Below are 17405 nucleotides of genomic sequence, written 5' to 3' on the forward strand. Positions count from 1 at the left end.
GCATTCACCCAAATTCCCCTAATATGGTATTAGGTGTATATAGGGAAATTTTGTCCACTACCCCTCTTTTAGAGGGGTTAATGAAATATACCCCTTTCATTTTAAATGATTTTATTTTATCTTTTTATTTTTCAATATACCCAAATTATCCTTTTGAAAAGTACCATGGACGGAGCACGAAGAAAAGAGAAAGAGAAAGTGAGAGAAAATGGCAAAGCAGCTACTGTAGAGTGCTTCAAGAGGAGGGACGAGTGGAGGAAGCACCCTAGGCTCACCAATCAGCTCCGCCATGCCCTTCCTGGTTTTGGCCTCAAAGTCGCCGCCTTAGGCGTCTACCTAGACGGTGAGCAGGTTTACAACAAACTCCTTGCTCCTTCCGCCTCCTCTTCTTCTTCTTCTTCTCACCACTCTTCCCATTCCTTTGTTTCTCACTGACTCACTGAGACAACTAAAACAACAACCTCATCCAATTTTCATTTTGTTTTCACGAATTTTTATTTTTTATTTTTTTGGTTTCTTTCCCATTTGGATCCTAAACAAAATTCGAAGCGGTTATTAAAATTTTCCTTTTTCCACATTTTCTTAGCAACCAAACGTACCATCTAAAGATTGAATTCATCAGAACCATCATCGATTTTTGGTGCAAACTTTGAATTCGAATCTTTGAGATCGAAAATGATGCTGAATCTTGGAAAGTCTCTCATTGAGCAATGAGTTACAGAAGGTAATCTTTATATTTGGTAAGATTTGCATTTCAAGCAGTTTTTTTAGTTTATATATTTTTTATGATCACAGTTCAATAGTCAATCAGTGATCGCCTTTCATGTTTAATGCTGTATATATATATATATATATATAGAAATATATATTCTGAATTTGCTGAAACTATTGCAGTTATATCTTATTGGTTTTCTTTGCATTTGAATTTATGGTTTGCTTCAGTGAATTTCGATGAAAATAATCTTTTCTGTTACACAATGTACGAGCTTGAACTTTATAATTTGGCCAATACTTAAATCTTGGTTAATTAATAACCCATAAGCAGGTAAAAAAATGCATCTATGAATTGCTTTGTCGGATAGTCTATTCTATGAATTTACACGACATCCACCAGTAATTTTTAAAAATTGAGACTAATCTGGGCTTAAGAATTATTAAACATTATGTTTAATTTCTGGTTTTGGAAGATAATTGTTTTCACTAGATGTTAGGGATAAGAAGCACCCAGTTATCTTAGACTTCTTAGTGAGATAAGGACCACTAAGGATATGGTTTCTATGAGCATTGTCACATAAAGCAAGGTCATCCCAATTATATGATAACGTCTTTCGTCAGCTTTCGACATTTCCCTTATCCCTTTTGTTTCTTCCTCCAAAACATGGTCTTCTTCATTCAAGAAAAAGGATTAAACAATGCCCTTGTTTGTTACCATGAAATGTTAATATTAAATTTATGATAATTTTTGCTATATATAATTATATAATCTGGCTTTTGTTTGTAGTTTTTCCTGTTATTTTAAATCCCTTTTCACTGGTTCACCCAGTTCCACTCTTTGTTAGTCTTAAAAGGCAATGTACCCGGGTGGTTATACTACAGTAGTTACAAGCTTATCTCCAAAAGCAACAAAAAAGGATATTTATGATCTTTTTCACTTATTGTGGTGTAACTGAGGATGTTGAAATCATCAAGTAGAGTCCTTCTGCACAACTTCTGATTGCTAATTATGATTCCTTTTCCTCGAGTGAAAGCTGCAAAATGATGGTTTGGTCATTGATTATATATGAATTTATTGTTCATAAACTCATCAAATTGTTTGGATGTTATTTGGTTTGAAAGTGGTCAAAAGATAAGAATCTTTTCTGGAATTTATATTACAATTATTTAATTTCCTTTTTTTCTTTTGTCATTTTAAATATCCATATGTCAATTAGTCCATTGGAGTGTCTTGTAAAAGCTAATTTATTCCATAAGACCCCTGCTTTAATGGATTTCTAAAGGTATATGTGGAGAATATAAAATATTTTTCTATATGTGGAGAATATAAGATATTTTTCTTTCCATCATTTGGTCAAGAGGCTAAAGCTAATATTACTGAGAAGTTCATATTCTAAAATGAGATTGAAATGTAAACATAATAGAAATTTTAACTTTTTCATGAAAGCATGTTAGGAATTGTCTTCTCTTTCTTTATCCTTTTTTTTCAAATAAAATTCAAACTCCAAGCATGGCAATAAGTTGGGAAATTGTTTCATTATTCAATATTAATGTGATGGTTAAAAATGCTCCTAAAGAACAATAACTTCCTCAAGACAGTTTATTTCCACATGTAATTATCAATGTCAGACTAAGAAGACAAGATCAAAATTTGAATCTTATCTGTATAAAAGCTGAAACTTCATGGAGAAATTTCCAAATTATCATTGCTTTCCTTTGCCACCTTTGCCCAAAAAAAAAAAAAAAAAAAAAAAAACACACTTGAATGCCTTCTATTATATAGATTCTACAATTTTATGTCCTCATAAATTACGTGCTGTAGAAATGATTCCAGATTATGATCCATGTAGGGAGGTAACTATCCATCCAATGCCATATTTCCTTTCAAATTCTTATTAACACAAAAGGGTCCTCTCTGTCCCAATATAATTTTAGAAGACCTTTTATTTGTTTGTTTCTCTTTACAGGTTAGATTCAATTGAGTGGTTATTTAGCCTTTTCTAACTTGCTACTCTGCACATGTGCGTAAATTGTATGTTGGTATAATTGAGTTATAGGTTTGCTGGAAATAGGTCTGGTGAGTATGCCTATACTGCATATGTGACATTCAAAGATGCTTATGCTCTGAAAACCGCTGTCTTGCTTAGTATACCTTGTTGTTTACACTCGTCTAAAATGAGTACTCATCTACATGACCTAAGAAAATAAAATTGTGAGGGTATAACTAAACAGTCAGTCCCCTTGCCTTTCCTCTCATTCATTTTTGTACAATGGTGTAGAAAATAAACAAAGAATTTTTGGTTTTTTAGTTCTAGTCTATTTTCCACTTTTTCTTCTTCTTCTTTTTTTTTTTTTTTTTTCCTGTTCTTTTACACCAATGCTTGCAAATGAAATCCATTTATTGATGACTGATGATTTATGGATTTCTCATAGTAATCCCACTTCAAAGGTTTCGAGCCTATAGAATAACAAAGTTTAGTTTTCATTAGGTGTCAATATTCCCCTTGAATTGAATTGTTGAACTGTTAAGTATTTTTAACATCAACTCTTTAATTTGACGAGACTGCTATTGATTGGAGATATGGTGGATCAATTGATTTGCTTTTGCTTTCCTTAATTCCTTGTAATGATATGCCGGGGTGCAACCATTGTAGATCAGCGAGTATGCATAACACATTAGGGAATATAAACAGATGAAGATGATTGTTGGAATATTAGTCCATGGAACCATGAGGGCAATAGTGGTTCATTGGTAACAAATCAATAGAAATAATTTCCATTGGATGGGAAAGATGGGTGCATCACTTCACAAGTCTTCGAGAGGACAAGCAATGAGGTTAAAACCTCCATACCTTATGGTAAAATCTGTTTTCAATATCCTTTTATTTTGGTTTTATCTTGTGTATACACTTATTTATATGGTGAAAACTAGACATGACTTTTGTAGCTTGAGCATGTATGTTTCATTCTAATATAAAGAGAAGTCTACCTCTTATTTCCTACATGTACTTTTCTATTATTTTCTGTTTCTCTTGATTATTTATTAGCATGCATTTCTTCCTCCATATTTAAAGTACAATTTGTTTGTACGTTATGTCCTGTGTCCACTGTCTTCTTAGTGTTTACTCGTTGAAATTTATCTTTTAAGCATATCTTAGTTATGTAGCCCTTGTTTGGGATGTTTGGATATGGAGGACCTATTGCATCTATGCATCTAGGAAGGTATGAGTTGCACCTTCATTTGTGTCCTCATTCTGATTGAATATTCCTAAATGTTTAGTTTTACCTTTTTTCATTTCACTGTCTTGTCGTAGGCATGCGCTTGTTTCTTCGAAGACAAAGAATTCCAAGAAAGTATAAGCGTTACATCTTGAGAGAGAAGCCTTACTCGGTAGTTCTAACACTGAACATACTTGGACGATAGTTAAGTTGCATACTAGTTTCTTGATCTGTCAGAGGGCCATATTTTTTAATGCTTTTATCTGATTTCTCTTACATCTTTGCAATAGAACCACCCAATGGTTTTCAATCTCTTGTACTAATGGACAACTTCATTTCCATTTTAGACTGATGTTGGTATCAAAAATCCCTCAAAAGATGAAATTAGGGACACACCCCACGGAGAACTACTCTGTTTCTATTATTTTCTACTTTTGGCATGGTCAAATTGAGACAGTATGTGTCAATTATAAGAATTTTGTTGTGCCAGCTGTGAATTTGACAAAATGATAGCTGTTGATTTTTTTATTTTTTATTTTTTACAAGTGGGATTCCTTCTAGTAATTTTCATGTTGTACCTAAGCAGAAGAATATATGTGCTTGCTTTTATGTGATTATGATCAATTATGTGATTATGATCAATTACTTGAACATGCTACCTGATATTTATTTTTTTGGTGGTAGATGGGTGGATAAAATCCTTGAGGCATTATGAGGATATGACCACTAAAGGACTAGCTTTTAATTGTTTAGGTGAAAAAAGCAGCCTTATTTTGGCTTGCTGTGATTACAAGCATATCAGTGCTAATTGCAATAAATATAGGTGGTTCAAGTCTTTTCAATCCTTGGTATTGCAATGTGCAGCTTAGAAGGAACTAATTTTTAGTCATTTTACTTCATCAATTAATTCTTCAAATCATAAAGGTCAGTTCGTAGAATTGGATGCTTAGAAAACTGTCTTATTCCATGGCGGGCGGGGCAACATCTGTTGTTTATATATTGATGGTGGATTCACCAAGAAAATGAAAATAGTTTTTAGCAATTTTATAGTTGTTGGTAGAGGAATGTTCTGTTGGCGGCAGAGAATTTTTGGTTCTTGTCAGAGCTTTATATACAGGAAGTGGAAAAAATCATCTTGTAATATTCTGTAGTTTTTATTCATAAAACACTTGTACATTTTTCTCTTACTAATTCAGATTTAGTTTTTAGTTTTTCTACATGATTCTCATTTCAAGAGGAAGTTTAAGGATCCAATTTCATTATTAAATTCTCCATATTTTTTGAGAAGTGGAAAAGCAAGAAATAAGAAGGATGAGAATTTAAATGGTAATTGAGTTCTCAAATATTCGCTCTCTGGTTTAGGACCATTTGCACTTGTTTGAATGATATGCATTGAAATTTAGTTAGTTTTAGATTGGAGACTATTCCCAGCTTGAAAGCTTCTTCCAATCTCCTTTAGATTTGCATTTCTCCTTTTTATAAGTCATCTATCGTATTGTGTTGGTAAAATATCATTATGTGTTCAGTATTTTGTAAGTTTCTTACTGTTACAAGGATGCTATTAATGCCCAATGGTCATTACCGATGCATCGTCGGTAATTGACATTTGTCCACCGTTACAAAAGAATCACCACAATTCCATCCGACAGCTTCGATAGTGTGTTTTCAGCAAGAACATGCTAAATCTAGCTTTATTAATGCTAACCGTTGATAAAATAAGAGAAAATGAGACATTAAGAAGTGAAAACGTTTAAATAGTGTTTATCCGAAACCAAATAAGAGAGAAACAGACCTTCAGAAGTGAAAACATTTTTAAAAAAATGAATACGGATGGTGCATTGGTAATTACCGATGCCGACGGTTTCATCAGTAATTACCGAAGGCCTTTCAGCAATTACAGCTGACAAATTTTTTAACTCCCACAACTCTCCTAATGTGTGTTTCATGCAACAACATGCAAAATATACGTTCATTAATGATCCTAAACAGTAAAATCCCTATAAAGTTCGGAAAAAGTTCTAAAATTGCCAAAAAAATTTAATTATCGTAGGGCCTTCGGTAATTACCAATGAAACCATTGGTAATCAAATTGCCCTTACTGGAAAAATTACCGAAGGTTTCATTGGTAATTACCGAATGGCCTTCGGTAAGTACAGTTGATAAATTTTTTAACTCCCACAAGTCCCCTAATGTGTGTTTCATGCAACAACATGCAAAATATACATTCATCAATGATCTTAAATAGTAAAATTCCCATAAACTTCGGAAAAAGTTCTAAAATGTAAAAAAAATTTGATTACCGTAGGGCCTTCGGTAGTTACCAATGAAACCATCAGTAACCAAATTGCCCTTGCTGGAAAAATTATCGGAGGTTTCATCGGTAATTACCGAAGGCCCTTCGATAATTACAATTGACAAATTTTTTGACTCCCACAAGTCTCCTAATGTGTGTTTTGTGCAACAACATGTAAAATATACATTTATCAATGATCCTAAAAAGTAAAATCCCCATAAAGTTCAGAAAAAGTTCTAAAATTGTCAAAAAAAATTGATTACCGTAGGGTCTTCAGTAATTACCAATGAAACCATCGGTAATCAAATTACCCTTGCTGTAAAAATTACCGAAGGTTTCATCGATAATTATCGAAGGCCCTTCGGTAATTACAGTTGACAAAATTTTTGACTCCCACAAGTCCCCTAATGTGTGTTTCATGCAAAAACATACAAAATATACATTCATCAATGATCCTAAACAGCAAAATCCCCATAAAGTTTGAAAAAGTTCTAAAATTGCCAAAAAAATTTGATTACTGTCGGGGCTTCGGTAATCAAATTGTCCTTGCGAGAAAAATTACCGAAGGTTTCATCGGTAATTATCGAAGGCCCTTCAGTAATTACACTTTATAAATTTTTTGACTCCTACAAATCCCCTAATGTGGGTTTCGTGCAACAACATGCAAAATATAATGAGTATTGACGATAGCATACTGCTTGTGTTTAACCTGATTATCATTAATACAATGAGTATTATTGTGTTTACACCGCACCGGTCCACGGCAAGGCAACAAATAAACAAAAAAACAAACCCACACCAGTCCACGGCAACAAATAAACAAAAAAATAAAAAAAATTACCTGATGATAGATAGTTGTTCAAGGGTTGTAAAAAGTGTATTTTTGTTTTTTTTTTTTTTTTTGTTTAAAAGTTAAAAGGGACATGAGATGAAGTTTTTTATTTTTTCAAAAGCAATGTGGAATACTGGTGTGGTGTGGTGAAAATAATGTTTAGTAGAATGGATGCTGGGAAAGTAAAATAAGGATACCCAAGTCATTTCTCATTGTTTTAAGGTTAAAATGGGTATTAAAAAGTAGAAAAAAAGAAAAAGGATAGCAAATGCAGGGTACCAATCGTTAAGCTCATCCTCATGAGGGCATTGGGCCAAATTCCCATATTAATAAATAAAAACAAGGGGTATTTGGTCCAATACCCCTTTTAAAAAGGCTATGAGGATTTCCACCCATTTATTTAAGAAATTTTTTGTTTTACCCTTTCGTTTTTCAATATTTCTAAACTACCCTTGATATAAAAAACAAATCAAATGAAAAGTTTTTTTTTTTTAGTTCCCTTCTGTCCACTCCTTCAAAAATCTTCTCCAAAAACGGCATAGCTGGCTTTTCTCTTTTTCTTGCTCACCCTTCCCCCAAAATCCAAAGCCGACTCTTCTCTTCTCCTTCTTCATCCTGCCCCCAAAAATCTCAGATTTAAGGTTAAGGTTGGAGTTTTTGAATTTTCATCTTCTTCATCCCTATAAGAAATTTTGCATGGTTGTTTCAGAATGGCATGATCATTAGCATCATCATCATCGTCACGATCATGTACATGATTCTGCTGTCTCTAGCATTAGTATTGTGTTCGAGGGAACCCTTGATCTTGATGAGGTAAATAATTTATATATTATATAGTACATACGTTGTATATTAGTTGAATGCATGTGCTGGGGATACATTGATAAATTGTGGGTTTCTAACAAATAAAGAATGCCTTACTGAAAAAAGAAAAAGAAAAGTTAGCTCTTATGTTTAGCTAGTAAAAGTATTAGTCATCAAAGTGTGAGAAAACAAGTACATAGGAGCCTAATTATTTAGTCAATTTCAAAACAGAATAAGGCTAGCCCAACGCAAATTAGAGATAGCCCTCAGATAGTCAGACAGCCCTTTATAACGAAGAAATTTAAAATGTTTAAAAACTTGATATAATTAAACCTATGATTTTATCCAAGGATTTGACTTTTGTTCATTTTCCAATAAAAACATGTCACGTTTAATTTTCTGTTCACAATTTGATATCTTAGAATGCATAAATTTTCTGCAATCAATTTATTTGGTTTGAAATATGATTTTTCCTTATTTTATTTACAATTGATAATTTAAAAACTTAGAATCCAGTGGAGTTGGAACGTTTGAAGAAAGCACACATTCAGGATGGCACTGCAATGGTGCAATATCTTGTCTGGTTGCATAAGCAGGTAGTCGGTGAAACCTGTGCATCTGTTTATTTCTTGGACAAGTAGTCAATATACCCTTTTTGGAGGAAAAGCTTTTTATGAAAGCAATAAAACTAAAAAATAAATAAATAAATAAAAAGATGTCTAAGCTTTTATTGCATATACAAATGCAGGAGATATATGGGGTTTCTGGTTACTTCTTGGAGTGAGACGAAATGACTAAGAAAAAACAATTGTAAGTTTTTTTTTTTTTTTTTTAGTTTTTTCAGGTTGTTTTGCAACATCTAACCTTTGATTGAAATACTTGTTGAGATGTATTGTGGCCTAAATATTGCCTAAAATAGGAATGTAAAAGGACATAAACCGTATCAGACAAGTTGTCAGTACACAGCTTGTGTATATTTCTATGTGTCTTCATGCAATGCTCTGCTTGTGCAGTTTCACTACACACTAATCAAATAATGATGCAATGATTGTAGGCAAGCACTTAAACTAACAGAGGTGACTACAAGCGATAAGCTGGAGAGTTTTCCTGCAGTAAAAGAGGTATCTGTGAATTTCAAATGAAAATTCTATATGATAATAAGTGGTCATGGTTGAAAATTCTATATGATATCTGTGAACTTCAAAAGAGGTATCTCTGACATTGTCATTATGCACATGAGTGGTAATGGTTCTTAAGTTGTATTGCATGGGCACAACTTGCTTCTGAAGCAAGCTTGACATGCTATGCATGGAAAATTTCACCATATAAAGATAAACAAAGTGTTTTCCACTTTCAAATGAACTTTGACATGGATATGCTAATTCCTACTTTAGCAACCACTTTCAAAAGCTAGCATGACATGCTATGCATGACAAATTCCAACATATGAAAAGAAATAAAGGGTTTTCCACTTTTAAATGAACTTTGACATGGATATGTTAATTCATACTTTATCAACCATTTTCAAATGTTCTTCTTAAAAAGTGATATAGTTGAAAATGTTGGGGTACCATTCCTCAAAATAGTTTTATGTTTGTTTCTTATCTTATGGACCAAATAATGATAATTTTGATAGATTTTCTAGTTAGCATAGCATGGGTCTGATAAAAAATCCTTTGAAAAGTGAAGCTAATTTAATTATACATTACATGTCAGGGCTTTGCTTTAATTAGCAACCGAAATATGAATTATGTAATACACTAGAGGAATATGTTTTTCTTACAAAATTTATCATGATAGAGATATTGTTTTTCTTACAAAATTTTTCATGATAGAGATATTCTTTTCTGTTATATCTGCAGCATTTTAAAGGATTAAGTTTACTATTTCGTTGGTTGGTCCAAATGCTGCAATCATCCATTATGCGTCACCAGCAGAAACTTATGCTGAGTTTAATCAAGACAGCATGTATCTTTTTGACTCAGGAGCGAAGGCTTGTTAGCTATAATTAACTATTGTATGTACTTTGACTGGTAACAAATTATGTAAAAATTACAAACTACATTCATGCACTTATTTTTATTAAATATTTGAGCTAGATAGACTATGTTTTCTATTGATACATTTTTAACTTATAAGTGGTTATCTTTATGGGCATTTATGTAGTATTTACATCGAACAACTGATATAAGAAGGACAGTTCATTTTGGAAAACCATCAGAACATGAGAAACCATGCTATACTGCAGCAAGTGCTAATCTATTTTGTTTTTCCTTTTTATTATCATTATTATTATTATATTTTTTTCAAGTATTGTAAAGTAATTTTGTTTGCTTCATTTTACAAGTCCTTAAGGGTCATATTGCACTTGGGAATGCTCGATTTCCTAATGGAACCAATGGTATTTTATTTTCTTTTTCAAATAATGTATTTCATTTTAGGTGAAATGTATTGACTATATTCTTGTAAGTTTGTGTGACATGAAGGTACATGTTCATTTTCCTATAGGTAATGCCCTAGATATTCTTGCTTGAGTTCCACTATGGAAAAATGGTCTTGATTATCGGCATGGTACAGGCCCAAATGGAATTGGGTCTTACCTTAATGTTCATGAAGGCAAGTGTGTTTTACTACTTCTTTCCTCTATTATTTGTGTTTTGATTTCAAGGCTATAGTAAGTTTTCCTTCTTCTTCTTTTCCCCTGTTTAATTCATTTTACACATTGAACAGGACCCCATTTAATTAGTTTCAGACCACATGCTCGAAATGTACCACTACAAATTGTGGACTTCAAATTCTTGTTTCGTTGGAGCTCTAATTGTGGACTTCAAATTTCTTGTTTCAGAACCTCGTTACTATGAGGACGGGAGTTTTGGTATAAGGTTGGAGAATGTCCTTATAAGGTTGGAGCTCTAATTGTGGACTTCCAATTTATTTTATCCAATAAATTTTATTCTACATCTTCATAGATTGAGTATGATACAAACGGGAACCGAATAACATTACTACTAGGGTCAGTCTTAAACGACATTGTTTTGGCCTTCGAAGACAAAGAAAAATCGCAGTTATTGTGTCTTCCCATTGAATTTGTTTAAAGATATGCCATGACACATAATCGGCTCTTAACATGTTATTTTGTCTTCCCATTTAATTTGTACTTAAGTATCTCATCTACTGTGACAATCTACAACTCCCTTCATAGAGAACCCTTAAGAATAATGCAACGGAAAGAATAGCTTAACAATCATTCTAATTGCATACTACATAGATTGAGTATGATACAAAATTGTATTCGAATTTTGTTAATGATAACTTGTAATGTTTTTGTCATGTGTCTTTTAAATTCGAATCAATAAGAATTTGTCATCATTATATATTTTTTTGGCCACTGTGTTGTTGGTAGTATTTATATTTATACCATATATACATATGTTTGTCCAAATATTTATATTTATATTTTAGCCTTTTACATATATGGTATATTTGATGGTTTGTTGTCAACAATAAAATAATGGTATGGCAAGAATATTGTATAGGTGGCCTCAATTTATATTTGTTCAATTTTTTCAAAGAAAATCATCACAATTCAATCCGACAACCTTCGATAAAATATGTTTCTACCAAGAATATGCTAAATATAATTTTATTAATGATTCTGACAAAAGAATCCACCAAAAATTTGGGAAAAATGAGAAAATTACAAACAAAGTGGATTAATTACCATAGGTTTCACCGGTAACTACCGAAGGCCCTACGGTAATCAAATTTTTGTGCCAATTTGAGAACTTTTTCAGAACTTTTGGGATTTTTTCTCCTTAGGATCATTGAAGAAAGTATATTTTGCATGTTGTTGCATTTAACACACATTAGGAGACTTGTGGGGGCCAAACAATTGGTAAAATGTGATAACCATAGGGGTTTCAGTAATTACCGATGAAATCTACGGTAGTTTTTCCAGCAACTACAATTTGATTACCGTAGGTTACATCGGTAATTATTGAAGGCCCTACGGTAATCAAATTTTTATGCCAATTTGAGAACTTTTTCAGAAATTTTGGGATTTTTTCTCCTTAGGATCATTGAAGAAAGTATATTTTGCATGTTGTTGCATTTAACACACTTTAGGGGACTTGTGGGGGCCAAAAAATTGGTAAAATGTGATAACCATAGGGGTTTCGGTAATTAACAATGAAACCTATGGTAATTTTTCCAATAACTACAAATTGATTACCGTAGGTTTCATCGATAATTACCGAAGACCCTACGGTAATCAAATTTTTTTGCCAATTTGAGAACTTTTTCCGAACTTTTGGGATTTTTTCTGTTTAGGATCATTGATGAATGTATATTTTGCATGTTTTTGCATTTAACACACATTAGGGGACTTATGGGGGCCAAAAAATTGGTAAAATATGATTATCATAGGGGTTTCGATAATTACCAATGAAATCTACGGTAATTTTTCCAACAACTACAAATTGATTACCGTAGGTTTCATTGGTAATTACTGAAGGCCCTCTGGTAATCATATTTTTGTGCCAATTTGAGAACTTTTTCATAAATTTTGGGATTTTTTTTCCTTAGGATCATTGAAGAAAGTATATTTTGCATGTTGTTACATTTAACACACTTTAGGGGACTTGTGGGGGCCAAAAAATTGGTAAAATATGATTACCATCGGGGTTTCGGTAATTACCGATGAAATCTATAGTAATTTTTCAAGTAAGGACAAATTGATTCCCGTAGGTTTCATCGGTAATTACCGAAGGCCCTACGGTAATCAAATTTTTGTGCAAATTTGAGAACTTTTTCAAAACTTTGTCTTAGTCTCAACCACTTTGCATCCCTCATATGTTTGACTCATGCAGCCTTGCCTCATTCCTCCATCACCATGGAATTTTCCAAAGACTCATTTACTAATGTAACATGCAAGGTCAGGAAACTATCAAATGACATATTTAACAACCAAAGAATTAAAGAGTGGGCCATTAAATGACATATTTACCAAGGAAAAAAAGAAAAATCAAAGAGTCGTGCAAATTTATGGTTCAAATTATGAATATATTAAATACTCTAAATTATCCAGGATTGTAGAGTTTCATTAATGATATTTAACTCTCAATATCTGGTTGACATTGAAAATGAAAAGATCGGTCATGTTTTGAAACTTGATTCCCTTAAAAATGGTGATCTATGGAAGGAAGGACCTAAGCAACCGTATGATCATTTTTATAAACTAAAAATACCAGAACAAGCATAACAATTATGAGAAATGCATAAAAAGTTAATTCCAAGTATCTAAGAGTCCAGCAATACACCAATGGTTACAGTCCATGCACCTAAAGCCATTATAAAAGCCAGGATGTGCATCTTTTCTGAGTTGTGATAAAGTTGTTATGTCCAGCAGATGAACATGTTTTCTCATTCCAGTTAATACATCTTTCACCACATATAATTCCTTGGGCAATCTGCCTCGATAGACTGATCCACTAAGGAGTTTTGTCTCATTTCCACAGTTTGTCACCCCTAGCTCATTCCAATCCCTTGCCACTAAATATGAAAAGGAAAAAAAAGAAAGAAAAAAAAAAGCATCAAAGAAATTCACGAAATTAATTTTTGGTTTTCAAAAAAAAAAAAAAATTGGTGATGGGAAAGAAGTAAACTTAATGGTAGTGGGTAAGAGAAATTCCTTGGAAGATGACTTTGGTTTTACTATGATTCATAGTAGAATCCACCCACTTAGCCCACGTTGTCAAACCCTTATGAAAAGCAACCATGCAATTCATGTCTTTGAGAGTTTGGTTACCATCTTGAGAATTTAAATGCTCTCTTTCAAGTCCTCAGGAACTAAAGTGAAGGTAGTTCATGGGGATGCAGATTGGACAAAATAGGAAAACAAAAGTAGCAGAGGAAAGAAGTTAATCATATGTTTATAGCAACTTCATTAAAAACTCTATGAGCAACAAAGCATTTAAATTCTTTTTTAATCATATGCTTATAGCAATTTTATTAAAAACTCTATAAGCAACAGAGCATTCAAATTATTTTCCTCTTTTGTTTTCTTTTACCTGGTATCACCTCTAACTAGACCCCATTTGTACCCAACAAAGACTGATTCCTTAAAGCCATTATTAAATCCCTCTTGTGCTACAGCTTCTTCTCTTGCTATGAGACCATCGTGATATCCACTTTAGTAATACACCAATTGTTACATGAAATTCACAGAAAGGGTGTGAGGGCAGCGATTATTACTTATAGACAAAAAAAAATAAAAATAAAAATAAACCCACAACTTCAATATGTTAAGGAGGGACACTACATCAACCTCATAACCAAGTGCACAAGGATAACGATATGCACCTGACCTAAGGCATTTTCAAGCACATTTTTGGAATTGTAACCAATAGTATGGGTTTCTCAATCTGTAAATATCAGTTTATCATGGAAGTCTTGAGTGCCATTAGCCTATAATACAAAACCACAAGCAAACTAATACCACATCTCGGCAACCAACCTCAAATTCATAAAATAGGAGTAAGTATAAGATAGTTCACCTATCCTATCCCCAACTGCATATTTGTAATCAACTTGAAAATTAATAATGTTCCACCAGCCAAGCCTAAGAAATTCCAACCTTGGCTGAAAACTAAACAGAAAGAAATTAGGGCAAACTAAACAACATAGATAGTATACCTCATGGTCCATATAGTAGGTATAACATCTTTTTTAAATATTAACTAATTGTAAAAATAAAAAAAATAAAAAAAAAAGTTTACTTATATAATTCGCCATAGAACATATAACTAAAAGGATACCATAAGAATCACTTTGGTCACATAGGGCACTTGGCATAAGATCACTTTCTATTTGATGCTGCAAACTTTCCAAGTAAAGCTCCTCTGCACAACTACCGCTCACCTTCATAACCATAAACAAGAAACCAACATAAAATCAAAATGAAGTTATGTAATTAAATTATGATATCTAGCAAGATGGTGAGTGTCATATAAACAAGAAAACAAATGATTCAACATTTGAAGCAGATTTTAACCATAACTGCTTTCTACTTATTCTTCAATTTTGTTTTTTTGGGTTTTCTTTTCTTTCAATTTCCTTTAATATTCTGTTGCAATCAGAAAATTCAACAAACACTTGTAAAGTGTTTCTGACCTTAAAGCAATATAAAAACCAACCCTAAAGCTCACTCATAATATTTAATTACCCCACTAAATTGTATAACCTACTACTACTACTACTACTACTACTTGATTTCGACTAGTTTCCTCCATTCCAATCATCGTCTTCGCCTTTTGCCAATCAAGCAAAAACCCAAGCTTTAAAAAAAAAAAAAAAAAAAAAAAACAATCAAAATACACAGATCCTTACTTCAAACGCAATTTTTCCTTAGTCTTTCATATGTTTGCAAGAGAAGAGGTAAGAGATGCAGGGAGATGGAGCATGGATTTTTTTTTTTTTTCTTAATGAGATTGTATGTGGGTTTTCTGGGGGATGAAGAAAAATAGAAAAGCAGAGTGCAAAAACTAAAGACTCTGGGTTTCTCGGACTGAAGGAATGAAGAAAGGAAAGTAGAATAATTTTTTACTTTCATTGGGGATAAAATGGAAAGCAAATGGCAGATTAAAAAAAACTAAGAAATAAGGGGTATATTTCATTAGAGGCTTTAAAAAAAGGACATTGGGCCAAATACCACTTGTATATATATGCACTTTTGCTGTTGATATAATGATTTGAGTTGGGCTATTGAACAACAGAGGCCCAATAAAAATTATAATCAACCAATTCAGGACTATACAACAATGGATGGGTTGGGCTAAAAATTTCACTTATCACGTAAAGACTCAGTCAAACAAAACAAAAAAAAAACAAAAACAAAAAAAAAAAAGGATAATAATAGTAATCATCCAAAGCGGGTTTTTTAAAATAAGTCATCTTTTTCATATGTTTTAAAATAAACAGCAAAATAAGTAAAATTTGAAGAAAGTGCTTTTTTTTTTTTATACTCTTTCTTTTTATTTTTCTCCATAAATATTTATTACAATGCTTTCTTTTATAAAAATTTATTGTTATTGCTCTATTTATATTCCTATTTTTAACTTTTGAAATCTCTAATTTTGATATCAAACTTAAATTGATAAGAGATAAATTTTCATTTTATTTACATTTATTTTCTAATACTCTCCTTCACTTATCTCTTATAGGATTTTTTTTTTTTTTATCCTTACATGTATTTTTAATTTCAAAATCTTATAAAATATTTACTATAATACCATATTAAATTATCATTTATATCATCAAAAACTTAAACAGATAAAAAATAAATTTATATTTTATTTATATTTTTTCTAATAAAAATAAATTGATCTTCCTATTTTTTTAAGAATCAAATTAATTTTTTATATTAAAAAATAAAAATGAAAGATGCTATGGAGTTCTTTTTATAAGACTTGGCTCTTAACATTTAAAAAGTATTTAAAAAAAAAAAGGGAAAAAAGGAAAAGGGAACATTTAAAGGGCTGCTCCAAATGAAGATGCACTCCATTTTACAAATAAATACGCCAGAAGTTCCCAGAGGAAAGCAAACTCTTGCTCCAATACGTCCCCATAAAGTCATGTCATTCTCATTACCAAAAAAAGTCTGCACCTTTTAGGATTTTTTTGTTTAAAATCAATTCCCAACCCAACATCAATAAATCACTCACACCAACCACACTTCTTTAAGTCTGGTACAGATCTCAATTTGGCTCAGCACAAAACGATTGCATTTGTTTTTTGATATCGAAGAACCAATCATTGGAAAAACATGGTAGGAGTGGTGGTAAACGATGTTGATGATGCAGCGACAGAGAGCAGCAGCAGCAGCAGCAGCAGCAGCAGCAGAAGCGGAAGTGGAAGGCTGATCTTCACATACGGAACGCTGAAGAAGGGGTTCTCGAACCACGTTCTGATGCAAGAGCTGATCCGAAGCGGAGACGCCCGTTTCATGGGGCTATTCCAGACGGCTCAGCCCTACCCTCTGGTTTGCGGTCCCTACCGTGTTCCTTTCCTGCTGAACCTGCCAGGCTCCGGCCAACGCGTCCTGGGCGAGCTCTACGCCGTGTCCCCCGCAGGGCTGGCCCGTCTCGACGATTTGGAAGGAACCACCCTCGGCCACTACGAGCGCCTGCCGATCGACGTCGATATCCACAACATGGGGTGGTCAAGGTCAGCGTCCACGGAGGCCTACTTCGCGCACCGCAGCTACGCCTTGGGCCTCTGGGAGAAGAATGGGAACAAGGGTTTGAGCGCGTATTCCGAGAGTGATACCGTTGGATATGTCCGGCGCAAAGACAGGCCCCAGCATCTTTCCTTTCTTGACCACATTCGCTTGTTTCTCTCCTCTTCTCCTTCTCCTTCTCCTTCTCCTTCTCAGTAGTATTAATTAAATAAATATTATAATATTAATTGTCAACGACCTGTACTTTATATATATATATATATATATTCTCATTACTTTTTTCTAGGCTGATTAATATTTTGTAGGTT

General features: G+C 32.9%; 1 protein-coding gene and 2 long non-coding RNA genes across 3 annotated transcripts; 2 read left to right on the top strand and 1 right to left on the bottom strand.

Moving 5' to 3' along the window:
- The first annotated feature begins 209 nt into the window (after positions 1-209).
- LOC107414856 (uncharacterized) lies at positions 210-10473 on the top strand. Its single transcript, XR_007239666.2, has 7 exons — positions 210-351; positions 587-7871; positions 8372-8458; positions 8611-8672; positions 8917-8983; positions 9725-10263; positions 10371-10473. It is a non-coding gene; the product is annotated as an uncharacterized LOC107414856 (long non-coding RNA).
- Positions 10474-13070: 2597 nt separating this feature from the next.
- LOC107414844 (uncharacterized) lies at positions 13071-15495 on the bottom strand. The gene is made up of 3 exons (XR_007239816.2): positions 15249-15495; positions 13931-14780; positions 13071-13709 (listed from the first exon to the last, which is right to left on the bottom strand). It is a non-coding gene; the product is annotated as an uncharacterized LOC107414844 (long non-coding RNA).
- Positions 15496-16409: 914 nt separating this feature from the next.
- On the top strand, positions 16410-17380 carry LOC125421397 (putative gamma-glutamylcyclotransferase At3g02910). The gene has a single exon (XM_048470318.2). It carries the CDS (start codon positions 16684-16686, stop codon positions 17293-17295), a length of 612 nt encoding a protein of 203 aa, XP_048326275.2. The 5' UTR covers positions 16410-16683; the 3' UTR covers positions 17296-17380.
- Positions 17381-17405: the final 25 nt, after the last annotated feature.

The sequence above is a fragment of the Ziziphus jujuba genome, chromosome 8 (genome assembly GCF_031755915.1).
Source record: "Ziziphus jujuba cultivar Dongzao chromosome 8, ASM3175591v1".
NCBI classification, from domain to species: Eukaryota; Viridiplantae; Streptophyta; class Magnoliopsida; order Rosales; family Rhamnaceae; genus Ziziphus; species Ziziphus jujuba.

Bases quoted from the DNA above. Each gene is read 5' to 3' on its own strand.
- LOC125421397 (XM_048470318.2), top strand. From the start codon at position 16,684: ATGGTAGGAGTGGTGGTAAACGATGTTGATGATGCAGCGACAGAGAGC.